This window comes from Acyrthosiphon pisum, chromosome A2, assembly GCF_005508785.2.
Source record: "Acyrthosiphon pisum isolate AL4f chromosome A2, pea_aphid_22Mar2018_4r6ur, whole genome shotgun sequence".
Taxonomy (NCBI): domain Eukaryota; kingdom Metazoa; phylum Arthropoda; class Insecta; order Hemiptera; family Aphididae; genus Acyrthosiphon; species Acyrthosiphon pisum.
The window spans coordinates 110,853,529-110,880,715 of NC_042495.1; the positions used below are offsets into that span (position 1 = coordinate 110,853,529).

Consider the following 27,187-nt stretch of genomic DNA (forward strand, 5'->3'; position numbering starts at 1 on the left):
GCTCTGAGGGTCGCTAGATGCTTCAGAACAGTGTCAGACATGTCTACATTAGTCCTGGCTAGGCTTCCCCCGGCTCCCATATTGGCGCTCGAACGCAAAAGGGCAGCCGAGCTCAAGAAGACGGGTGTAAGGTCCACCAATGCCGAGTTGCGAAGACATACAATCCAGCTTTGGCAGGCCGAATGGGAAAAAACCCGGAAAGCGTCTTGGACAAAGACACTGATTCCAGACCTGAACAGATGGTGGCACCAAGGACCGAGATCATTCGCGTTAACCGGGCACGGTTGTTTTCAAAAGTATCTGTGGGACAGAGGCAAAGCAATTTCCCCGGACTACCCACATTGTACGTCACCAATGGATAATGCCCAGCACACCATCTTCGACTGCCCTCACTGGGACGAGGCAAGAGAAGATCTGAGTAGATCCCTCAGCAGACACCCTGGCCCAGGAGATGTACAGGAACTACTCTACGGACCAATAACCGAGCAGCTCCCAGATGACAACGCAGTACGAAGGAGAATTCTCTCAAGTGCGGCGAGGATGAAAGATGAGTTTTGGAGATGGTCGAGACGATCATGGAGGCCAAACAAGCCATGGAGCGGGACAGGCAGAGGCAGCGACGCCAAGATTAATATAAATTTATTTAGTTAAGTTAATACATGTAGGCTGAAAGCCAAAAATCAGGGTGGTTAGAGGCCCCCATATTATTTTTGTTAACAATGATGATATTTATGTTATTATTTGTACTGTTTGTTGTTGTTGTAAATAAACAATGTGACCAGGGAGGCAGCAATGGGAATCCATATTTTCCTCCCTGGCCACGATTCCAAACCGAAAAAAAAAAAAGATTAGGTTAGGTTAGTTTAATTCCCAAATTATGTTGCGGTTGCTAAAATTGCATAAGAATATAAATGGTTTTGGTAGTTATCTGATTATATTGTTTAGATCATTGATTAATAATTGGAGCTATCAGGCAAGTAAATGTTGCAAATACATGATGAATTTTTGAGTTGTAAGGAGACGATTATTACTTTAAGAGTTGATTGTATAAGGATTTTCGTGCTTTCGATGAGGGGTTTGACGATGATGGCAACTTGCACAGAGATTTGTTTGGCGGTTTATAAGATTGTTAGACGTATTTTTAGTTTATGGTCTTTTACTATTTGTCAAATTGAGTCTATAATAAGTCCATTAGAGATGTTATATCAATATTTACATTTTCAGCCAACGTGTGAATGTTCATTGATTTGAGAGTGAAATTATCTAAGATGTATCTAAATTGAAGAAAAGTGATTGGAGAGGGATCTTTGGTTGTGAAAAACGGCTGTGGCGTGCGCGTTATCGCGGTGTGCGGCGCGGATGAGGTGGAGAGTGTAATATTCTTGATATCGGTGCACTGTGATGAGTTGCTGGAGGTATTGTCAGTAGGGGGAGTTCTGCGAATTGTATCTGCCACGGCTGTAGTTACGGATGATCGAGGAATCAAAAATGTTATAATTGTTTGTTTGAGTGGTGATGGTTGAATTGATGTAGATGAGACGTTAATGGTTTGAACGTTTGGTATTAGAATATTTATTAGTATTGGGCATGGTGCCCTTGGGTTTATTCATTACTCGAATAGTATGGCGTGTAGGTGTTATATAATAGTCAAAAAATATTATCTGCTGGACGTCGATAAGGTAGACATGCTATCGGCAGCTATAAAACGTTAACGATATAACATACGTGTTTCACGGTTGGCAGTGGCGGATTTGAGGGGGGCGACTTGGCGATTTTTTTAGGGTTTTTTTTACTTGAATTATAGTGCCGTACCTATTATATAATGAATATGAAATTCATAAGTCATAACTATAACTTCAAACTTAATAAATGATACAAAAAAAGTATTTTTTTTTAAATACCTTATCAATTATATTGTTTTTTGATTATCAATACAAATTATCGAATTTAAATAACAAGATTATGTTCAAAACAAATTTTAAATTGGTTATAACCATAGAAATTAAAAGAATATTTTCTTGGTTATAATCACAATTTCTGTAGACAACTTGCAATGGTTATAGTTTTAGATTATAGATAGAATGACAGATAAAATCATTTTACTACCAAGCACTGCTACAGCGTGCTGAACCACCGTATAAATCCGTTATCACTTCATTTTTATAAAATAAATAAATATTTTGTTCACTGTGACTTTGGTAAATAACTCAATTTTAATATTGAGTGCTGAATACTTTTCACTTTTCACAACATTTTCATTGTTGCATTTTACATTTTTATTTGTTCGATATCAGTTTTTTCTGTGTTGTATACATATATTTTGTAAGACGGAGACACTACATGCGGGTATAGCGGTATTAATATTTGAGCTTATTATAAAATATTTTTGTTTTAACTGCCTCATTTATAATTTAAAGCAGATTTTTAAAATTAATGTATATTTTAAAATGTTTAGTGTATGTCTAGCAATTTTACTTCCTATAACTTTCCTGCCTAGCTGATAACCATATTATGCTTTCCTGCTTTTGGTATTTTGCTTATTGCTTTGTTTATTATATTATAAACGTGGATGAGGTCACGCATGGGTGAGGAAAGATTAACTGGCTTAGCTTTACTCAATACTCATTGGGACATAAGCATTGATGTGGAAAAAATCATTGACAGATTTGCGGCTGGTATATGAACCATACAATTGTTGCTCAAATAAATTATTAATACATTTGTTTATTTAATGATGAATAAAAGACTGTTGAATTTTTATACGGTTTGATTTCTTTTATATATATAACAGATGTCTATTGACTAATATGTATTATGTATATATTGAAATTCTATGATACCAATTCACCTCCTTCTTAAATGAGCTTCAGATCCGCTACTGACGGTCGGTGGTCAAAAACGAACTTGAAAGTATTATTTATGGAAAAACCATTTAAAAAATCCGTTATATGTTCATAATACTTAGATAATATTTATTTATCTACTATATCTAAAATGGACATTTTAGATTAAAACTATAACTACCTATATTAGAAAAAAAAGACGGAATTATTATAAATTATAGTTATGATATTTTTAATAAGGAGTTTTCTTCCTTGATTAGTATTGCTTTAGAGATATCGTTTTTATTTACAAAAATTGTATTATTTTTAAACCAGATATATTTAAAATTCAAACCTTTTGCGGTTGTTCATGCTTTATAAAACAGATTTCTGTTGGTCGAAGTAATTTGGTCATTGCAGGCACGTACACAGAATAAAATTTCGGGGGGTGGGGGGGGCTTACAAAATATAGCAATACAAATTGTACAGCAACATAATAAAACAATTTCTTCCTACTTACTCATTATTTTTAATGTGACAATTATTATGCTAAATATTCAAACTTTATTATGTATGTCATTTGTTCAGTGTTCAGAAGTAAGTATATTTAGAAAATAGGAATATTTCTTCTTCTTCTTCTTCTTCTTCTTCTTCAGCTTATCGGCCCATTAAGTGCCATCGCTGCCATCACAAAACCTCTCCATTTCTCTCTATCGTATGCGTCGTAAAAAGATGACGATTCTTCTATGTTTTTTATATCTTGAGCTATAACGTCCACCCATCGGGTCCTTGGTCTTCCTAATGGACGTTTTTTATTTATTGTGTTAATTAAAACTTCTTTTATTACTTGTCCATCCGCTCTCCAAACATGACCGAACCATTCCAGTCGCTTGCTTCTTATATATGCAATAATATTTTGCCTGTTATATAACTCCTGTAGTTCTTGATTATTCCTTCTTTCATAAGTTTGCGATTCTGCATCGAATTTCGGGCCGTATATATTTCTCAGTACTTTTCTTTCGAAGGTCATTAGCCGCTTGCTGTCTCCTTTGGTCAGTGACCATGTTTCACTCGCGTATGTGATTATTGGTCGTAGATAGCTATGATACAGTAGTGTCTTTGAATTACGATACAGTAGTTTTGATTTAAGGAGTCTCATTATGCTATAGTAGCATCGATTGCCACATGCTATTCGATCATTGATTTCTTCATGCATATCGTTGTTGCTATTTATGTTAACACCTAGGTACTTAAATACCTCCACTTTCTTGAAACTATAATCATCTACTGTTATGTGGTCTATGTTTGGGCTTCTTCTTGCTACAAATAGGAATATTAGGAATAATAATAGTAATAAAAATAAATAAAACTTTATATAATATGTAGCGAATGATTGAAAGCTTATGATACTCAGAGTTTGAATGACGATTAAAACGTTCAATGGCATCCTTCCATTTCGTAAAAGGTTTTATAATCAGAGCACCTAATTTTTTATGGATGTCTTTACCAACACTGTTATTGGCAAATAGTACACAGCATTTAAACAGGGCACCTTGCACTTTTTCGGAGTAAACAAGCCAAGGAAAACGGTTTAACCAATCGAATTGAAATTTCAGCCGCCTTTGTTGTTTGATGGGAAATTGGTATTTTTTGGGTGGTGTTCATGGATTTTTTAATAACTCGTATTTTTTTGCATCATTTATATTATTAGAAGCTGATAAAAATAATCCAATATCCAGAGAATATTTTTTTAACGATTCATTGTCTATATTTGTATCAAGTTGGGTCTGCAAAGCGTTTGGTACATCAACTTCGGTTGCAATATTTTCAATATTACTCGATTCGCTTTCAGTTTCTTCATTATTTTTAATTTTTTTTGCACCATAATTGAATAATGATGGTTGATCACTATTTTTTTTTCATTGTAAAAAAAAAAAATAATAAAATATATGATATTTAATAAATTTGGTTATTTAATCAGTTTTCATAAGTTAGAACTCGCAAAAATAACCATAACACTATCGCACTCGTTACTCGTATATTATAACCGTTCAAATACCGAACACAGGTCACAGACTAAAACTAAACGGTTGTCATCGTTTAATGATTTTATTATTGTAGTTTAGCAATTCAATATACATTTTTGGTGACCGATCGAGTACGGAAATAAGAAAAGATAAGATTATCCACAAAATATGAGTTTTCTAGGTATATCGCAAATCGCAACTATACAGTTGACCGTCATTGAAATAGATACTTGAATCCTTCCAAATGAAATCAATGTCCTTTGAAATTAGTTTTTGGTTTTTGACGATATTGATATAATATATATATTATATTATGCCAATAATATACATTATTTTGGAACAAATTCACTTTAGCAACCCAGCACATTTTTGAAATTTTTTTTTTCGAAATAGACGTATTTCGACGAGTTAAGAACTATGGTGCAAAAAAAGTGGAAGTTATAGCTATCCAAAGTTTGCGATTTTTGTTGATACGCATGCGCGCAACACTACTATAAATTAGTATATTAAATTTTTGTTGCACCGAGCGGGGTCACTCGCTCCCTCGGATAATTAAAAACAAAAATATCCCTCGATTTGCATTTTGCTATGCAACACCTCCCCAAGTGGGCCACCAATTTGAAAAAACATCGTACAGTGATGCCATGCTAAAGGCACTCGTCGCTACGCTCCTCGGCGCCGTCGCTCCGCTCCGCAAATCGAAAATGTCCCCCGACTTGCTGTGCAACACCACCTCAAGTTGGTCACAGGGTAACTACCAGCTAGCCATGCGCGGCATTATAGTAGTGTTGCGCGCATGTGTATAAACGTAAAATCGAAAACTTAGGAAGGCCATATAACTTCGAAACTTAGTGAGAGGAACAAATTCTGATTGCACCATCGTTCTTAACTCGACGAGTTACATAAGTTTCGATAAAAAAAATTCAAAATGGCGAGGGAGAGCTAAACTGCAATTATGCCATTAAAGTAACACAAGTCGCGCCAATCTTAAAGAAACATAAGTATAATATTAAAGTGGCTCAGGTCGCCAAACTCAAATTACTTCGCGCGGTATTAAAACAGTCTTGCGCGCATGGCGCATACGTACCTATAAGTATACCTATAATTTATAAACGTAAAATCGCAAACTCTGGATGTCTATAACTTCCACAATAATGGTTTCCACAAATTTTTTTTTGCACCATCGTTCTTAACTCGTCGAAGTACATCTAATTCAAAAAAAAAAAAATTAAAAAGGTGCTGGGTTGCTAAAGTTAATTTATGCCAATATCTATATTATAGATCACCAACTAACTCATGTTGTATGATATAATGGTTGTATGGTGCACATACATACATACAGTACCTATTATAGTGTGGAACAACCATAGATAATCGATATATTATAATATTATATTCATATTGTCTATGGAAAGTGGGAACAATTAACAATATGATCAGAGTTACCTGCGGCCCACGCTCACTGCAGGAACCACAAATTAAAGATTTCCCCAGGAAGCAGATTAACAAAACGCGCTCTGGTGGAAACAATTTGTACCTTCCCATTCGGCGGGATGTATAGATATAGTTTTATATTGGTTATTTTACTGTTTATAATAAATTAATTTTGTTATCGAAATTGTATACACTTTTATAGCTAACTGTATACGTTGGTAAGTACAATTTCTACTAATATTATCAAATACATTCAAATACACTTCAGAAGAAAAATTCGATACGTATCGATATGGAATAGTTACGTACCGACAGGAATAGTTACGTACCGGACTGTCCGGCTCGTATCGAAGTCTGAGTCCGATACGTATCGCTTGTATATTGCACGTCATAATATAATCATTGTGACTTCTTGAACGCTCTTGAACCACGAATTAAGATATACAGGATACGAAACGGAAAGGTCTTATCAATGTTTTTCTGAAACCCGCACCTTCTCACATTGCGGCCAGACTACTAGCGCTTTATAGGATTGTTGTGTTGATTGTCAACGTGTGAACTATTAGTTCCTTGTTCTCCCGGTTAACACAATAATCCTATATAGCGCTAGTAGTCTGGCCGCAATGTGAGAAGGTGCGGGTTTCACTTATCACAAGTTCGTTTCGTATCCTGTATATCTTAATTCGTGCTATAACCTCAACAAATGTTCATGTTCGTTCCCGTAAATGGCCTATCCATTCTTTAATATCTATGGTCTTGAACTCAAATTTCTTCCTTGAAAATCTTGATTATGTTATTTCTCCAGTGGCCCGTTACAGATCCACCCCCCGGCGGCCTTAAAATTGATAAGCTTTTTATCGCCAATTTTTATCTGTAACTGTGATAATAAATAATAATATTATATATTATAATCACCATGAAGTCGCATGTCGCATAGCATTTCACATTTGCCTTTTTTGTATTTCGTAATTTCGTCTTCCGTAGCTCCGTATTAATTTGTATAATTGTATTCCTTATAGGCCATAAGTATTCCAATTCCAGTATTCATCCTTTATAATTGACTCGGTAAATTATTGAACGTATTTTACCGTCAACGCGTTACAAGTAAAATACCAACCAATGCTATGTACTTGTAACATATAATTTTATTTTTCAGTTGATTATTACAGTAATGTTATTTAATATTCACATAAAAACGTTTGAATTTAAGTAAATTATTATATTCAAAATTAATTTGGTCTAAAAATGTGGTATATGTGTTATCGTTGTTGGTGACAATAATATGTAATGTTCTTAGCCATGCATCGATAATCAGACCAAAAAACAATACACCACTAAATATGCATCGATTTCAAAAAGATTTTAGTGCTATTATTTTGGATGAAATAGCACTTGAAGGTTTAGATGGAATTACTATCGAAGGTAAAAGCACTACCTGAACAAGACTTTGTTTTGTATGATTTGGTATTCTAATGTCTATTCTGTTTCACAGCTTTGTGCAAGAGATTATCAAACAATTGTAATTGGCCCTTAAAACCGGTTGACGATTCAATTAAAAAGATTATTTGGTCGTTTGTAATTTGTCTGAAGAACATAGAATTTTATAGACTTGATAAACCTAGGGATCCTTTGATAATATTTAATCGATTTGAATATATTCATAGTGAATTTGGTTCAATTTATGAGCCGGTATGTATCTTAGTAGATTTTATATTTGAACCTTGACTTCTTATTTAAATTGATCTTCAGGAAAATGTACCACAAGACATTTATCCAAATTATCCTGTTGAAGATGGTACAATTATGGGATCTTGTAAAGAATATTTTACAAGGTTCAATCTGGCATCATACGCAAGGAAAATATCAGTCGAAGAAGCAGAAAAACGGTTTGCACATTATTAAATAATATTCAACTAGGAGAAATTATCAACAGCTGCATTATTTTTCAGATGGGGCAGATGTTTAGTTATAGTCGCCAACCAGGAAGTACGCACAAAAGCTTTGATTCCCGAAGATAAACAGTGTACCTTACACATATCACTTCGTTATTATTTAATATTAGAGAGAATTGGCCGATCACGTTATTTAGGAGAAGCATCCTTCGGTACTCATTCATTAAGAGCTATTTTTCCAGATTCTAAAGCATTATCTTATATGAGAAGCCGATTAACTGATGATGGTTTGATAAAAAATCAGGTAACTTATGATCCGTCACATTTATTTTAAATATTATAGTTTTGGGTTTTTATATTTCCATTAATATTTTATGTAAGTCACTTGCTTTTTCTGGACAAGTGGCTAATCGTATTGTCATTTCAAGTTTGAATCGATTTTTTGTTAAACGACAATCTATGATTGATGTAATGGTATCAAGAATTGTAGATTATTTGAAATCACAACCTAATTCATTAGCCTCATATGAACAAGTAAAAGCTAAATGTAATATTAGTTTATCAAAAACATTTAAGCAACCTCAGATTAAAAAAATATGTGATACTAACTTGGTAAGATAAATATATCTAAATGTATGTCAAAAATTATAATTAAATTGTGAAAAACTATTATTTCAGCTGGTCAAGTATCGCAATTTATATCCAAATGCTACTGAAAGTGAATATTCATGTAAGAAAGGAAGTAAAAATGAAAAGATTGTAAGGTGTATAAAATTAAAAAATAGTGAAGATACAGAAAATCCAGACAAAGAACAAGGAAACAAAACTGCTGTCGAAGGTACCCATAAAAAAAATTGAATACAACCATTCACATATAATAAAAAATAATATTATTTTCGTTTAAAGGTCGTGAGTTTAAACAAGATTGTACATTTGAACGTCAGATTCTTAGATGGATTGAAAAACATGGTGATTTGGGCGTAACACTTTCCGACATATCTCGTGCTTTCAGATTTACTACTGATGGTAATTTAGAAGGAGTTTTAAAAAAGCTTACAAATTTGAACTATTTAACTAAGAGTTATTGTGATCGAGGTAGAACAAAAGTTTTCAGGTAATTATTGAATGAATTTTGTAAAATCAATAACAAAATAGATTTAAAATCAATATAATATACATTATTTTTTTTAGTTATATAGCTAATTGTTATAAATCAGTATATGAAAATGATAATATTGAAATAGAAAATTTGCTTGTTACAAAAAATCAAGAACCAAAATCAGAAATCAATGTGATAAATGATTTTTTGATTAATACTTCTGTAGATAAAACAAAAAATATATCTATTAAAACAGCACTCGAACAAACTTCAATAAAACTTGAGTATTCTGATGAGTCTAGTCAGAATTTATACAATTGTAACAATCTAGAGACAGACAATGATGTTACTTCAAACAATACTTTAATTAACATTTCGAATCAAGTATGAATATTTTACTCATTACTTAATTTACATATTTTTAATAATCTATTAAAAAAAGTACAAGTTATTAAATAATTTTAAAAAATGCACAACTTTATTTATATTTATTTAAAATAATTTTTGTTGTAAGAATAATATAATAGTTGTCTATATATAAAATTGAATAACAAAATATTAATAGAACTGTGTGCAAATTAAATTATACTTATATTTATATTTAAAAACAAATTATTTATTCATAATTCATGATAATATTAAAATAAGTAATTTGTTCAATTTAAATGAACAATTAAGATTAATATCATGTACTATTATTTTTAAATATATTAATGAACTTGGTTATTACTTTTTGAATAGGATGTAAGTACTAATCAAAGTGACATAGAACAAGCAATTACACGAACAATGGAACACGGGTATTGCAAAACAGTGTATGAAAGGTTCAAGTAAGCAAAAAATCATAAATATTTATTGTTACATTTTAAAATCTTAATTAAATAATGTACTATTCTGATTATTTTTTTTTATTTTTAGTCAAACTGTGAGTTTGACTGATAGGTTTTATTTTCGAGAACAAATCATATTCAATATATTGTCTGCAGAAAGTATAACAAGCTTGATTAACCTAAAAAAAGTAAATACCAAATAAACCAATTATATTATAATATTAGGAATTATAAATAAAATCTTGTTAGTACAGAATACAAGTAATGATAATTATAAATTAAATTACTTCTTTTAGAATATTATAGAAACTGAAAAAGAAAAACCAAAGTTTATTGGAACCCTTGATATTAAAACATTAATTAAAATTATTGGTCATTTTGAAAAGTTGGGAAAGCTTAAAACGGTTCAATATCGAATTACTTATGATACAAAAACTGTGAATCAATCATTTGTGGCAACTCCTGATATTGATTTTAGTGAGTATAACTATTTAGTTATTATTAATTGTTCAGATAACGGATACTATTAAAATGTAAACAAGTATTACTTTATAAAATATTAACAATATTAAATAATGTAGAGATATCTTTATAGGTCTATGATTATATGTAATATTTTGTGCCTAGCTTATCATAAACCTACCCAATAACTTACAAGTTACAACCACATAATAAATAATTCTTTGTTATAACTACGATTATCTTGCTTATCAATACTACAAACAATTTCATAACCTATAATGACCACATAGAAATCCATTATAGGTCACCACCATTTGGTGTCTCTGTCTTACAGTGACATGGTGAAATGGGTTTTATGTCGCCTAGGCATCATTGTGGAATTTTTTTTGCGAGTGGGGGCTAGTGAAGTGATTGGATACATTATAGTAACCAATAACATAAAACAAAAATTAAAATATTTACAGTCACATAATAATTATATGTACTATATAATATTATATTAAGGAGAGGAAGAGTGCATAGGTAATGAAATATATGCTGGGCATCATGGTTTATAAATGTTCACCACGCCACTGCTGTCTTACCCAGTAAATTTACGTTCAGCAGTTCATGTTTAGCTTAAATATTTTGAAACTAATTATGAGTATTTTAAATTGTAATATTATTCACACTTACAACTTGATCCCAATTAAAATATTGAAAAAGTCTTCATTAGAATACAAGTAGTGCCTATTAATATTACCTTTAAATTATATAATAGGTCAATTCCTTCTAATATTAAAATTACCAAAACTAAACGTTACCTGCTAAATATAATATATCAGTCCTTGAAATTGATCTTTGTTTTATCTCTTCTAGATAATCCTCCAAGTAGATAATACAATAATTACCATGAGAAACCATAATTTGTCTTATATAATATTATAGTAACAAAATCTTAACTTGCAATCTTAATCGAAATATTTTAACTTCTAAAAATAATTATACTAATTATTTTATATATAGTGCACTATATGTTATTATTTAAATATTAATTTTAATTAATTAATTGAATTCTACAAAATACTATAATTATTCTAATGAGTTTTTATTTTAATTATTTAGCAAACCCAGAAGTAATTTCATATATGAATAGTTTCTTGAATAGATTTAACAACACAATGAAGGCATCTAGAGCCGACAAAAAATGGAACTTAATAGTATACAAATCACCAGAACCAAAAATTGTATGTTGTATAACTTATAGTTTTAAAATCAACCAAGCATTGAAATTGAATATATTTTAATTTTAGAATATATCAGAGCTTAAACTTCCGAGGTTCATGAAAATGAGATCATTACACGAGTATCTGTATTATTTAGTGTATGATCATCCAGGAGAAAGCTTATTAAATACTTGTAATGAGACTGAGGCAACTGTCACAAGTTATCGAAATGATATAATCCATGGAGAAAAGGCTGACCTACCAAAAGTTTACTTTCCCTCTGTTGGTTGGAAAATGTTTGTGCCACCTTTACCAAAATATCCAAGTAAAAATTAAAAGAATTTATTTTGAATTTAAATATATAATTTTCTATTTCAATTCTAATTCTTGATTTATAACTTTGAAATAATTAATTTATTACACGTCATAATAATATTAATAAAAAATTATTTATTTTGGCAATTTTACAATATTTTTTTTTTTTTAATTGTAGTATGATTCTAATTTGAATTTATATCTCATTATTAAAAAATGCATATTGTTTGGAAACTAATCATTAATTGTGCTATGTTTAAAAATGAAAACTGTAGTATTATAAAGTACACTTTGTATTATAATGTTTTAGAATATCCTAATGGTTGGTTTCTTGTGAGTGACATTATCCATCACATGCCATTAGATATGATGTTAAAAATTGTAAATTTTAACAAATCTAAGGTAAATCTAGAAAAACTTGTCACATATGCCACACATCCTGTGTTCAAATACTTACCACTGATGACACTTTCGTCTGAAGTACGTAGCATGTTATCTCAAGGATTAAAAAAGTAATATTTATTAATAAAATACAATTTACAAGTAATAAATTTGTCTTTTAAAATTGCAGACACATACAACATACTCTAAATGCTTTACGCTTACTTTGCACAATTGGGTTAGTACAGTTTGGTCAGAAAACATACAAAGATACTGAATTGGTAAATAAATAAAATAAATAATGTTAAAAAATAAATATAAGTATTTTATGACCAAATTTAAAATATTTTTGTTATGAATTTAGATCTATGCATACTTAAATAGACGAGCCAGTTTGTTGAATACTGTAAAAAGTAGCCCCAGCTATTACAGAATATCTGATATAGATTATGAAAAACGTACTTATGAATTTTTCAGCAATTATGAATTAGAAACATTTTGGTTGGATACTTGGTACTTTTGTACAAATACACCCCTAGGTAAAACGTTCAAGTTAAGATTAATTTACTAATATTTTTATGAATTATTATTATTAATTATTTAATAATTTATCATTTTAGGTTATAGGATTTCAAATGGTTCAAATAAACCTAAACGAAGGGAGATTGCTGATAAAAGTAAAATAGCCATAGATTTGGCATGTATTCCTAGAAGTCCATTAGAAGCTATGTCCCAAGATGATGGGACAATACCTGGTGATAGCAAAGGAGCAGCTGGATTCGACAGTCATTTATTTGCGTAAATTTTTTTTGTCATTATACGTATCTATTTTTATTTATGTAATTTTAATTTATGAATCTAAAGAGGGTTTCAACTTGCTTCTATATAGTTTCTAATATTTTATATTTATTCAATAACTGTATTAACATAAGTTGGTATAAGGTTTTATTGAAAATTAAATTTCATAACTTACCCTTGTGTTGAAATGTCAAATGTCTGATTAATTCCATACAGAAATGTTGTTTTTCTGAGGTAAATTCATATGTTTAAACAAAAAATTGAAAATCAATTGTATATTATTGAACAGCTCATTATTTAATATTTATGATATTAATATTAAACATAATATTATTCATATTGAAAAGTTAAGAAACCTACATATTCGATAACAAACACTATATAATGTGATGTCCTATTGTCTTTATCAATGACTTTTATTATACCCATTTTTTGTAAATCGCTAAGTCCTAGAATTGGATGGCCGCATTTATTTATTTTGTTTAGTTTAAGAACACTATAAAATGATTAATAAATAAACATTGCCATCCAATATAGCAATAGTTTCCAAAAAATTAAGTTATAAAAAAAGCGTGAACAACAACCAACAGAATGGAGGACTCAAATAAAAGTACAAATTGTATCTGATATAAATTAGTATAGTATATAAATTAACCTAATATTATTAATTTAACATTATTTTTTTTAATGTCAAATTTCTTTTAATTTTTAATTGAATGTTACTTCCTAAATTTATTTAGGCACCTTGCTCGCAATTGGAGCTTAAAAAAAAAATCATCTGCTATGTCAGCTTCTAGAAGAAAAACCAAACTTAATCTTATATTAATGCAGAGATTAAAAAAACGTAAAGCAAAAGAAAAGAAAAAAGTTCAAATGACTAAAAATCAGTTATATACAGTGTGAGTATTTATGATGTTAAACAACCTTATAAAATGTTAACTGTCAATTATTCAACAACCAGGAGATTTAAGTGGACTGCAGTTGAGGATCAAGTACTTTTATTTTGGAAATTGGGTGCAATGCTCATAAAACAGGTTAAATCACATGCGTTTCTGTCTTATGGTATTAAAGAAATGTTCAGATCAATATTTGGAAAAGTATGTTAACCTACTAAATAGTTTAAATTCTAAATAAAAGGAAAATATTTATGATTTTTATTCATTGTATTTTTTAATTTTACTTAAAAATAACACTTTTTCTAAAATACATTCTTAACTTATTACCAATTATCTTTTTCAACTATTTAAAATATGCTTCTATTTTAGTATTATCGTTGTAAAAGTATCGACAACTATTTGAGGCGAATACGTTATTTAATGCGTCATTCTTCTGTAGAAACTAAAGTAAATATTTTGTACAAGGAGTTGAAGAATGATGAAGAAATACAAGAATTATTTAAAGTATTTATTACTTATTATCTTTATTATTTGAATAAAAATTGTTAGCTAACCATTAATATGATTTAATTTATAGAGAGACATTGAGAAACAACATGAATTGCACAACACAAAGAAATACAAGGCGATGAGAGATCTTATTGTTTCAAATATTAAACAGCTTATAGTGTTGTTGCGTGAACGTGGTACGACTATAGACACTTCATGCGTTATAAATAAAAGTAAGAAGTCAGCTATCATAGAACCAGTAGAGGTGGTACAAGAATCAGATATCTGTGATACAACGACTAGTCAATTTACACCAGATGTTCTGGAGTTGGAATTCAATTATTCCGAGCCGATTTGCAACCAACTGGACTTTGTGCAAGAAATTGATTATATATTCACTGTGAATGAAATCACCACATCGATTGTCACTCTGCTCATACACGTAAGTTTATCACATGTTATTTCAATGGTATTATGCATAAAATATGAATTAGGGAAATACTTTGCACCTTTTTTTTGAAGATACATGTACAGAAAGAGGACATTTGTTCTTATTTAAGTCTTTTTTTCTTTGTGACATCAACGACTGCCGGAACTACTTAAGCATTATGTCGACAGTTATTTTTTAAATCTGTACCTCATAAGTTTACTTGCTGGTAGGGGGAGGACTTAATTCCAGATTTCAAATAAGGACTCTTAATTGTTTTTATATTTACTTGCATTAAAAAAATATATATATTTACAGTGGTGTAGTCAGGGGGTTGGCTATTAACACCCCCCCCCCCCCCCGCTCCCCATGGCATTTTTTCCCCTAATAAATGTATTATTTCAAAATAAACAGAGACTTAAACCTGTTTCTCCATAATATTTATTATCATTTTCAAAATATTTGGCCTAATTTTAAGATATTTATACCATGAACCTTTTCATGATATTCTAAGGTACATTGGCTAGTATTCACTTATACTATTGTTATTTGTTATGCAATGCTTTTGGCAAAAATTAGTTCAACACAGTAGTGAGTTGATAAAATACTTATAATAATATAAAATTAATTATTCTTAAAAATAGGTAATGTGATATAATTCAACTGGTGTCTTCTTCGCTTAAAATCTATTTTTCATATAAAATTTTTTCTTCAATTTAATACACTTTTTTAGTTTAATAACAGTGTAATAAATTTGGTGGCGAAGGAAAAATCCCCCTAAAGGTTCTGTTAGACATAAATTATTTTAGTTTTTCTTAAATTTACACCATCGTGCCAAATTTAAAAACAAATTTTCTTTCACATTTTGCAATTTTTCTCATTTCTAGTTGTTGTCACTAAATTATTATCATAATAATTTACGAAATTTTGATACTTATGCTTTATTTTTAAATTGTCATTGTATGCCTTGTAAGGACAACCATCTCGTTTTTGAATTTTTTTTCATATTATATTATAAAAAAATATCAAAATTACGTAACCAAAAAAAATAATAAATATTTATATAATTCATCAACATTTGAGCCCTGATTATAATATATTGTATGCTGTCGGTGTATTTTCAGAGCTCGTTGAGCAACAAGAGTACCAACCCGAGGATCTCATTAAGTTACTTGCAGGCATTTAAACAGTACCCGGATGATGTTTTGAGACAGTCGTTTAACGGCCTCAAGGACCCCGGTATAATAACGTGCAGCCAATACCACAAGGAGTCATTACAGATTTTACTATCCACTTCGCACATTATCCAGTCGAAGACTTATGATTATGGTCCAAAGTATGTACTGTACTGTTACTCAAAGAAAAAAATTAATTCTGGCCATATGTCGGCATTTGATTATCTGAATTCAGTAGACTAGTTTTTGTTTGTAATTATTAAGGCTAAACAATTATTGCTTTTATGAAATTGATCACCATCATATTGATATAAGAATTATACTAAAAAAAAATTTTAATGGCTGACAGAAAAAGAAGTTTTTAATAAAAAAATGTCCATATTTTTTACTTATCATTTACCACATTACTTACACTAATAGCTGTTTTCATCTGGAATTTTTTTGTTACCAAGTGTTTTCCCCAAGAACGAATGAAAATTATTTTTGTTTATTATGATGAGAGGAATATTTTCATAAATTATCCTAATTTTTAAATCAGTGAATTATTGCTGTAAAACTTATGTAAAAAATTTGACCAACATTTCATTAAAAAATTAATGATTAAATTCTTATTTATAGCTTACTTATCAATAAAATCGACTGAGGGAAAAAAACATGCTAATGCAATAAAACTTCCAAGTTTTAGTTATTTTAATTATTATTTATTGTTATTTTTTTTAACTGTATCTTAAAACCTTTAAACTAGGTTTTTTACAACATTAATCGGCAACAAAGATGTGGGACGTTACAGAGGTGCGTATTTTGCATATGCAAATATCAAAGAGGATCTATCTGAACGCAAAATTCTGCTATTGAACCCTTCATGTGGCCTGTGCACAGCACTTACCAGTTTGTCATTGTCAAATATTGTAGATATTTCGATTGAGTTTGATAAAAAGGCAAGTAAACTTATTTTTCTCATGATATATTTTATAAAAATTATAAAAAAAATAACATTTTTAATCTTCGATGTACCCAAGGTAATTTAAAGTATACAATTAAACTACAGAAGCATACAAAAGCGTTTCCTGCGTAATATAACAGAAACTCTTATAAATAAATAAATTTAAATTAGAAACAAATTTAAAAAGGAGTAATAATTAGCCAATATACATTCGTAAAATTAAATCAAATTATTGTAATAAAAATGTAGCTAAAATGCATGGATATGATCCAATTAAATTAAATTATTGTATTTTGTATTTTTTCTGAAAATGTAAATTTATATTGTATTGATTTTTATGAAAGAAAACCATTTAAAAAATAATGCCTAGGGTCGAGGTCGTTGTTTTTTTCTCCCACTGACGATTTTTCAATTTTTGTTTTCTACTTACAGTACTTAGAATATATGCCTGATGAGAATTTAGATGAAGCATCTAAATGCTTGAAAAACACTCTAAAACGGTAATAATTATTATTTACTTTGCTTTTACTAAAGATATATAAATATATTTCATTTTTTATTTATACTTTAGTTTTAATAATTAGATTTCTTTTTAAATATTTTGCAAGGAAGTGTGCAATAATATTGAACATTTTTATTTTCTATAGTATGAGAAGTCGTCATTTTGATTTACTATCGACCAGTAACGATTCAGTTGAATACATCAAAATAATAACTTCAGTCACAAAACAGCTAAAAAATTATCAGGTTAAGTGTTATTTTGTCAACATAAAATATACAGTTATAATATTATAAGTATTATGCATGTCCGATGAACCTTACAATTCAAAATAATTAACTCTTTGTGTTACTAATTTTAGGTTATTTGTAAACTAAAACAATCTATACAAGATATAGAAGAGGAAATTGATTTCGTTGCACAACACATTTTCCGGTGTGTGATTAATTTTAATTTTATATTAATATGCCAACACAGTTTTTAATACTATAATATAATACCGTTAACATTATGTTTATCAGTCGACCAACATTCAATCCACAACTTCAATACCTCACAACCGGACTGAGTGATTTGTGCACGCAGATCCTCAAGTTTTGTCATACCAAGGGACAATGTGGTGCTTCGCAACGAGAAATCAAAGTAAGTGATAATTAAATGTGTACACAAAATACATTATTCTACTGTTCTGTCTGAATATAATTTTAGATTCTGAGCGGAGCGAGGAAGCTATTGGTTTTACAATGGTGTTTTTTTTTTTTTTATATATCCTGTATACAAAATTTCTACCAGAAGGGGTGCTTCGATTTCAACATATAGTACCTTATCTTTTAGCAAATTGGATCAATATGATACTTTAAAGAGGTCATTTTCCGATTTTCTCAATAGTTATTTAATGCCACGGGAAAAACCACCGAAAAAATAATGAAAAAACGCTAAAAATATGGGATTTTAATTTCTAACGCTTTGTTTATCACCATAGAAACGAATAAAAAATTGTAATATTAGAATATTAATTCAACTTACATGATAAAATAAATAATAACAATATAAAATATCCAGGCTGACAAACCGTCTCCGCTCAGAATCGTTTTTCTTATACAATGATATTTTATCATTGAATTCAAGTCTAATACAACCCATTTACAATGACCTACTTGTAACCTACTGTACAGCAGAGCGATATCCACTTACCTGCTTTTTTTATTTATGTATGAACAGAAAAACTTTGAAGATTTGTCTTTGTTTGCTCTTACAACGTCTGTGCGATATCTGACAGATAAAGATCTGTTATTGAGGGCTGGCATCGAAGCACCAGTATATGTGCATCACAAATATACAGATTTGTGGCTGGTAAAAATACCAAGTGAAAATTGGTCCAGTGCTGTTGACACAATAATCATGGAAGATGAAAATTTATTACATATAGAGTGAGTGTATTTGTTTTTACATCTTAATAAAATTAATAAATAAATACATTTTATTTTTAGTTCGGATTCTGACGATACAGACTCGATACTCCCGCCAACCAAAAGAATGCGTGAAGAACATCCAACAGAGTAAGTAGTTCTCATGTTCTGACAATTATTCTTTTTGCTTACTTACTATCAAACACAACATTTAGAACAAACACTGAAACCTTTGATCGCATAATAATCCGCCCTTGGACCAGATTGAATTTAACTATCAACAAAGAGCTTATGGAGAAATTTTTGAACTCTGTTCTATCCAAAATAATTGTCAAACCTGGCATTTACCTGAAAACCCTGAAAAAAGAATATTGCACCATCTTACAGCCAATGGTCGTTAGGGAACTTGTAGAAGTATGTATACTGTATAGTGTATGTTATTTTTTATTAATTTATCTTTGTTATCATTATTTAATATTTAAATATGTTTTGTATTATAATAGATGCTTGAGGCTATGAAGTGTATAAAAATGATTCTCATAAAAAATATATGCAGACCTTCATTTTTTTCCAATCCATCACCATTGAATCATAACTTGGTGTTTTGTAAGTAAAAGTTATTTATTGAATTAATTTCAATAATCTAAAGATCAAAGGTTCATTCGGGAATATTTTAGGAGCCATTTTATACTGTCTGTAAATTTAGAATATTTTAAATTCTTTAGTTCCTACTTGTCACATTATTATGTGACTCATGTTATATTCATTATTTTTTTATAAGAATTAATCGTTAAAATTGGAACAATTGATTCATTCAATGTCAATTATTTATTTTGGAAAATTTTTAGAATCACAGTGACATTCTAGATATATGGCAATGCAAACCATTGTGAAAATAAAATACACCAAAAACTCTGCGCCATATCATTGATATTATGATAAGGTTCCAGTCAGGTTTCTAATGGCGAATTTCTAAAGACTATGTATTAGATAATTCAATCACTCGCATGATATATTTTTGATTTTGCGGTAGTAAATAGTCAAAAGCTGACAGTAATTTGTCCATCTAATCGGTTTTCAGTATATTTTCTTTTTACACTTACCAATGGTATTGTAGTACGTTGAGTTTTTCTATGTATAATAATTGCTGAAATTGTTTAATTACATGTCAATAATAAGAAAGATTAAGTTTATTTTGAAAATTGAGAAAATGTTTATTGCATGTGGCCGCATTAACTTTCAATTGGTTGATTTACACTTTATTTAACCATATTTTATTCCAAGTAATAGATGATTTAGAAAACAAAATAAAAATGTGTTTATAAATCGACTGGTTGTATGGTCAAATATTCCCTCAACTGATATAATATTCCGTTAATGGTTCACGCTCCATTATATGATATTATTATTGAGTAAATTTACATGATTGTTTTATATATTAAAATAATGTGTAAAAATTTGTATTCATTTTAATTAATTACAAATGTTGTTTTACAGCTGATGTAAAGGGATTGGAAGATGACTCATTAATAATGCTTGAACCAACTCTTGATTGCGAAATCAGATTTGGATATTTTTCAGAGAAATATGGTGATTATGTTAAGTAGATTAATATTATGTATGTCAATTGTTTTTTATTATTTTAACATTATTTCTTAATAAATTCCAAAAAAATCATACATAGTATTTTTTTTTATTTTTTTTTTTGTTAACTACTTTTATATTATTTACAATTTTTTAGTAATTATACGAGATTAGTAAAGACATAAAATAGTTGAATACATTTTATTGTAGAATAGTTCTTATAAATAACAAAATGTAAAGTAATAACAATTGATTAATTTGTAACTAATATTTTATTTTATGTGTACGTATTGATTAATAATCAAAGCAATTAATATTGCTTGGATTTCCCTTACACATAAAAATCAAGGAGTTCATTTTTTTTTTTAGTCACTATATTTATAATATATATAAAAATATTTTAAAACACTAAGACTTAGTTACAAAATAATGACAAACTCGAATAAACATAATCAAATTATTAAAATAATATTTAAACATGGATTTATATTTACATTCATGAAGAATTTATAATATAATAAACTTATTAAAAACAAATTGTTAACATCATAAATTATGTCTTAGTGTCTATAACTTCTGATTTTTTTTCACTTTCATTGTATGTTTTCATATACCTTTTCAATTCTGTTGAAGCTCTGTTTATCCTAAAACAGTGAATTAAAATTTATAAATATTAAAATAATTAGCCACACTTATTTTTGTAATTTTTTAACATTTTTTATATAAATTGATTTAGGGGGACTAATGTGAATAATTGTGCAGGAGGTTGATTATATGCAAATTGCAATATCCGGTGGATCTTCCAGTTTAACTCGCTATTGCTTGTATGCGAGAATTTCACTTCCTCATATTTTAAATTGAGAACCACTGGGATTGTTCATAATTATATTTTCATATAATTCTTAACACCTTATCATGAATTATTTATTTGATTTATAAAAAACTCTATAATTTGTTAAGGTTAAATATTATATTGCATTCCAAATTCAACTACAGTCCTTTTCACGAAAAGTGGCCCTCGACGTTAGTGCGTCTGGTGGCGGTATTTCTGAAAGCCAGTGGTTCTTAATATTGTCCACTAGAGAGCCGGTAAATTTGCCGCGCTTTGTTTCGCGCGTGTTTTAGAGCCTCTGCGTCCACCAGGCGCGCTAACGTCGAGGGTCACTTTTCGTGAAAAGGACTGTAGTTCATAAATAAAGTATATAATCTTATCCTCTGTTATATAACACAACTCTTAAAATACATAAGAAAAAGAAACCTGCTACAATATTTTCCAAATTTAGAACCAATAAAAACAACAAAATACATATAGATTAATTTTATACTTTAGGCTAAGTTATTTGCTGGAAGAATTTGGCTGCTACAGTTGCCAAAACCAATTCTGTATCCGTTTCCTTGACAAAATCCTGATAATGTTACTTCATCGCCATCTTCAAAAAATTTCAACTTTCTTTCACCTAGGTCTACAAATATTTTCCCTCCGCGAGTTCTCTCTATCAAACATGCACACTGTTCTTCTTCAGGACCACTAATTGTTCCAGATGAAAATAAATCGCCTGGTTGTAAATTGCAGCCATTAATGGTATGATGAGCGATTTGTTGTAATGGAGTCCAGTACAAATACTTATAGTTGGTGTTACAGATTGAATGAATTTGCTGTGATTTTTGATCACGGACACTTGCGTTTAGATTGATGTCAAAATTGTATTTAATGTCATGCAGTAAATACTTCAACGGTGTTGGATCTTGTTTAAAGTTGTCTGTTTTGAATTCTTCTAAAGCTTCCATTGTCACTATCCAGGGTGAAATGGTTGTAATAAAATTTTTTGAAAGGAATGGCCCGAGAAAATATGATTCCCATTTCTGTGTGTCTCTGGCGCTCCAATCGTTCAATAAAACCATACCAAATATGTGATCTGAAGCTTTATTGGTTGGTATTGGTTCACTCAAAGAATTCAAAGAGCCCCCCACGAAAAATGCCATTTCTAGTTCATAGTCTAACATTTCTGTGGGACCAAATGTCACTTGTCCGTCTTTTAAATACTGGCCATTTGGTCGAACAACTGGCGTACCGGATATTCTAATTGATGACGCTCGACCATGATATGCAATGGGCATATTTTTCCAATTATCTGCTAAAGGTTTATTAGGTGTCATGAGGGATCCGCAATTGTAAGCGTGATAATATGATGAAAAAAAATCAGTAAAATCGCCTATTGCAGTGGGCAAATGCATTTTGACTTCATTTTGATCCCAAAATACAGCGTTTTCCAAATTCCTATGATTCTCAATGCTTAAGTAAGATTGAATCGACTTACGAGCTTGAGACCACGTGTTTTTATTTGAAGCCATTAAACTTTGAAGCGATGGCTGTTGAAATACTTCGCATAAAGGATGGTCAAAAACATTTTTGGAGTATTTTAAATCCAGAATTTTATCACCAATAGCAACTCCTATTCGATGTGTTGAATCGTCGACAGTTGAGAATACACCGTATGGTAAATTTTCTATTGGAAAATGTGATTCGCTAGAGTATGGTATATAACTTTTCATAGGCATGTTGACACAACTTTGTTAAATTGGAAAAATATTAAAATTTTATAACACCAAACACTGACCACTGAATACTGATTAGTGATAACTGTTTTTTTTTTCTTATAAAGGAAGTTTCTTATCATTACATAACCTAGATTGGTTTACTAAAATAAAAAACATAACCTGAGGTCAATATTTATTATCTATGTTTTCAGAATTTTTTTAAATTTTAGCGGCTTAAATATTTTTTTTTTTATGTTAATATTACGATGAATATTGAATTAGATATTTTGTTGTGTTTAATTACATAATAGTATCATAAACTGAAGTACAATGTTAATTTTATAAATCTATGTAACCTCTAATAAAGGTTAAATAAATATATTTAATAGATTATAAATTAATTTCCAAATATTAGACATGTGTGGCTTTTAAAATATTTTCTCTACAAAATAAACTGCCAATCTCCTCTGATTAGATGATTCATTTACTTTGAGATGTTAAATACTTAAGAATAAGCTTTCTTACTACTAATCTACCTTAGTACCTAATCTTTATCTTGGCATAATTTAAGAGGACGCTACACCCGCATACGTTGTCTCCGTCTTACAAATGTACGACATGGCAAAAACTGTTTTGCGCGGGACAACTTTTCTAGCACCATATTTGTTATAGAGCTACCAAATTTTCACAACACGTAAAGAAGAAATTTATCTGTGCAACAGCGTGCTCTTTTTTTTGAATAGCACTATCCAATAATTTTTTATAAGGAAATAAAAAAAACAAAATGTTTAGAACCAAATAACTTTTATTGTATTTATGTTATCTAAAATATGGGCATGCTGTTGCATAGATCATTTTCCACCCTATATGTTCAGAAGTTTTGGAGTCACTACTACAAACACAGAAAGATAAAAGTTGTCCCGCGCAAAACAGTTTTTGGTATGTTGTACATATGTAAGACGGAGACAACACATGCGAGTGTAGCGTCCTCTTAATGAGTTTTCTAATACTTACAAAAGTATGTCCTTGCCAAATTCTTCTAGAAATTCAACTTTGCGTTGTGCAAAAATAACTTGTTGTTCGACTTCAATGGACTTCATGGTTAAAATGCTATCAATCAGTTTGACTATAGCAGAAATATTCATAGGATTGTCGCTCATTTTGATTTCAATTAATTGTAACAGCAGACGACTACTTTTTTGAACATTCTATAAAACACAATAAAAAAATGTTTTATATACAAATTAAAATTCAATAATTAATATACAAACATTTATTTTTTCTACTTCAGCCAACAAAATTTCAGAAGCTCGATCAGTATTGTGTAACATCTAAAATGGTAATATTATTATGAATATTGCATAATATTGTTTTTTACAGTTGTTTTTGTTTTATTCTTACTTTCCAAACAAATCGAGCATATTTAATTGTCAATAGGATAGAAGTTAATGAAGAGTTTGCTGTACTTATGTAATGTTCATATAACTCGCATACTCTATCATTACAATTTCTTCGTCTTTCCAAATTAATCCTTCTTTGGATTATTAACTTTTTGTCAGGGGACACACTGTCTAACATATCTAGAATTTGAGCAGCCTTATCATATTGCCCTAAAGCAATGAAAGCAATTTGTTAAAAAAAAATATATGAAATTTAAAATCTTTATATAACAGGATATTATACAAAAATTAGTTACCATTATTTTCTAAATGTAGAGCCCACGTTAAGTTAATACCAGGCTTATTCTTATGGTGAACAGTACATGCTCTAATGTATATGTCCTCTATACGGTCTTTAACTTCTTGGTCGTCAGATTCAAGACTCTCTAAATAACTTACATACTATAAGGAAAATTAAATTAATATTTTTAAATGGAAATTAGTCTGTTTAAAATAATTATTACCTTAGTCCAAAATTCTTCATAAAGAGCACAAGCAATTAAACATCTTTCAAATAACACCACAATACGTTTGTATGAACCATGGCCAATTTCAAATTCTAAATATTCTTTCCAGTTTCTAATTTGAGATCTTTCTAAAGGTTTTACATGAAAGTATGGCCGTTTAATCTAAAAAAATATAGAAAAATTAAAATAGCGTTCAATAAGTTAAGTAAACAATATCTAGAACTGACCATTTCTTCATAAGGTAATCGTAATGCAACCATTTCTGCTGTGTTCTTATGTATTACAATACGCGATGCAATCATTTTCTCTTTCATTAAATTTTCTTCCTTGGTGCGCTAAAAAATTGAAATCAACATAAAAAAAGGTGGGTAAGTAGATATCGCTCTGTTGTACAGTAGGTTAGAAGTGGGTCACTGTATAATGGACAGTATTAAATTTGAATTCAATGATATAATATCACTGTATAAGAAAAACGATTCTGAGCGGAGACGGTATATCAGTCTATGTATTAGACATATATATACTTATCTATGGTATTGAAAAAAAATTGACCTATAATAGGTACCTATAATAAATTCCAAATTAATCATATCATAATATCCATTAGGTAACGCTTTATACATCAACAACAAACCGTGGTACTATCATAGATATATAATAGTATACTTTAGAAGTTTCAAGTACCCACGAATAATATTATACAATCACAAAAAAATAACTAAAATAGTTATCCTAGGTTTTTTAATATGTAATTTCGTCCAAATATGAAATTAAAATTACTATAAAAATAAACTGTGCTTACGTATTTCTTAGAACTTTTGGCAACAGAATTAAATATTTACGTGGAATCTTGTTTTAAATTTTCAATCCTTAGATATAAAAGTTGAACATTTTTATAAATTTTTTAACTACAAAATAATTATTCAATTTTAAATTTGATATATTTTGTCAACATTTTAATTTCAAATGCTTATAAAAAAAAAAATTGTGGCTATGTATTTTTAATATTTTTCAAATGTCATTGTAACAATATAGTAGGAGCATTGTATTAAATTTTCAAGTATTTTTACTCAACAAATAAAGTTTTATTGACATTCATAGAAAAAAAAACTAATTAAATTGGAAACTGAAATTGTCCGTAAACAGTTCAAAACAAATCAAAATAATTTGAAAATTTTATCATGTATAGAAAATGAAAATATAAACAACCAGTGAAAATTTCATGTATCTACAGTTATTCGTTTTAAAGTTACACCTAAAACCAAAATCAATTTTCTCGAAAACAGATTTTGCGTAAAAGTTCCCGTTTTCCTTAATTTTTCTTTTGTTTTTCTACGGCGCTTTTGAAAACTATTGGAAATTTCAAATTTTGACCTTCCGAATGCACCAACTAGATTCACTTTCCCATCAAACAAGGTAGGTACTGTTGAAGAAAATCGAAGCAGTTTTACTGCCCCAAACCGTGATGACAGACACAAAAAAAAAAAAAACACACATCATTGTAAAATCAATACATTCGTCGTTCCACTTTTGTTCTGCTGCCGTGAAGTTAGCAGTGCAATAAATGAAATTGGTCTAGCGTCAAAAATAAAGTCTAACAAACTTTAAATGTTGTCTAACAATCTCTAACAAGTCGTTATGCGTCGTTTGAGCGTAAAAAAAAAGGTCTAACAAACTTTTGTACTGCTGCCGTGAAGTTAGCAGTGCAATAAATGAAAGTGGTCTAGCGTCGAAAATAAAGTCTAACAAACTTTGAAAGTTGTCTAACAATCTCTAACAACTCACTAACAAATTTATTAGACTGTTTTAAAAGTTGATTGTTATCGTTGCGCTGCTAAGTTCACAAGGGTCAAAGATTGCAGTATATTTCGAACAACAAACAAAATTATTTTTAGTTTAAAAAACTTGCAGTTTTTGATTTTAATCAAATGTTCAAGTCGATCTTGTATCATATATGTTCTTAATTTTGTTTTAATAAGCTTGAGTTTTGAAAAACTTCTTTCTACACTACAACTAGTAACTGGTAGAGTTACACTTAGTTAAGAATATAAAACAG

The 27,187-nt window shown here is 29.5% G+C and overlaps 2 protein-coding genes across 7 annotated transcripts in view; one reads left to right on the forward strand and one right to left on the reverse strand.

Annotated features, from left to right (window-relative positions):
• The first annotated feature begins 7,183 nt into the window (after positions 1–7,183).
• Positions 7,184–20,786, forward strand: LOC100165543 (general transcription factor 3C polypeptide 1). 2 transcript variants are annotated; one of them, XM_008186639.3, is made up of 32 exons: positions 7,184–7,705; positions 7,776–7,972; positions 8,033–8,169; positions 8,233–8,479; positions 8,557–8,787; positions 8,854–9,013; positions 9,082–9,289; positions 9,367–9,658; positions 10,016–10,104; positions 10,193–10,292; positions 10,401–10,581; positions 11,671–11,792; positions 11,859–12,096; positions 12,397–12,598; positions 12,658–12,748; positions 12,832–13,006; positions 13,088–13,265; positions 14,006–14,164; positions 14,227–14,362; positions 14,531–14,665; positions 14,739–15,092; positions 16,202–16,413; positions 16,998–17,190; positions 17,628–17,695; positions 17,843–17,942; positions 18,056–18,129; positions 18,216–18,336; positions 18,916–19,124; positions 19,185–19,253; positions 19,319–19,535; positions 19,607–19,709; positions 20,601–20,786. In XM_008186639.3, exons 1-32 carry the CDS (start codon positions 7,624–7,626, stop codon positions 20,708–20,710), a joined length of 5,190 nt encoding a protein of 1,729 aa, XP_008184861.1. In that variant the 5' UTR covers positions 7,184–7,623; the 3' UTR covers positions 20,711–20,786. The 2 variants fall into 2 exon arrangements, with proteins under 2 accessions (XP_008184861.1, XP_001951276.2); XM_001951241.5 differs by having other exon boundaries at positions 19,319–19,517; positions 20,601–20,728.
• Positions 20,787–20,940: 154 nt separating this feature from the next.
• The window catches only part of LOC100163487 (fumarylacetoacetase), a 17,442-nt gene continuing 11,195 nt past the window's right edge, over positions 20,941–27,187 (reverse strand). For 4 of the 5 annotated variants that reach the window (XM_001951254.5, XM_008186560.3, XM_008186592.3 and 1 more), the window contains 7 exons: positions 25,359–25,466; positions 25,129–25,293; positions 24,922–25,066; positions 24,627–24,835; positions 24,497–24,556; positions 24,240–24,433; positions 20,941–21,331 (listed from right to left, as the gene is read on the reverse strand). In XM_001951254.5, the coding sequence (XP_001951289.2) occupies positions 21,241–21,331; positions 24,240–24,433; positions 24,497–24,556; positions 24,627–24,835; positions 24,922–25,066; positions 25,129–25,293; positions 25,359–25,466 (972 nt within the window). In that variant the 3' untranslated portion in view covers positions 20,941–21,240. Of the gene's footprint in view, positions 21,332–22,012; positions 23,409–24,239; positions 24,434–24,496; positions 24,557–24,626; positions 24,836–24,921; positions 25,067–25,128; positions 25,294–25,358; positions 25,467–27,187 lie in introns of those variants that run through there. The other variant, XM_029489550.1, reaches the window with a different exon arrangement.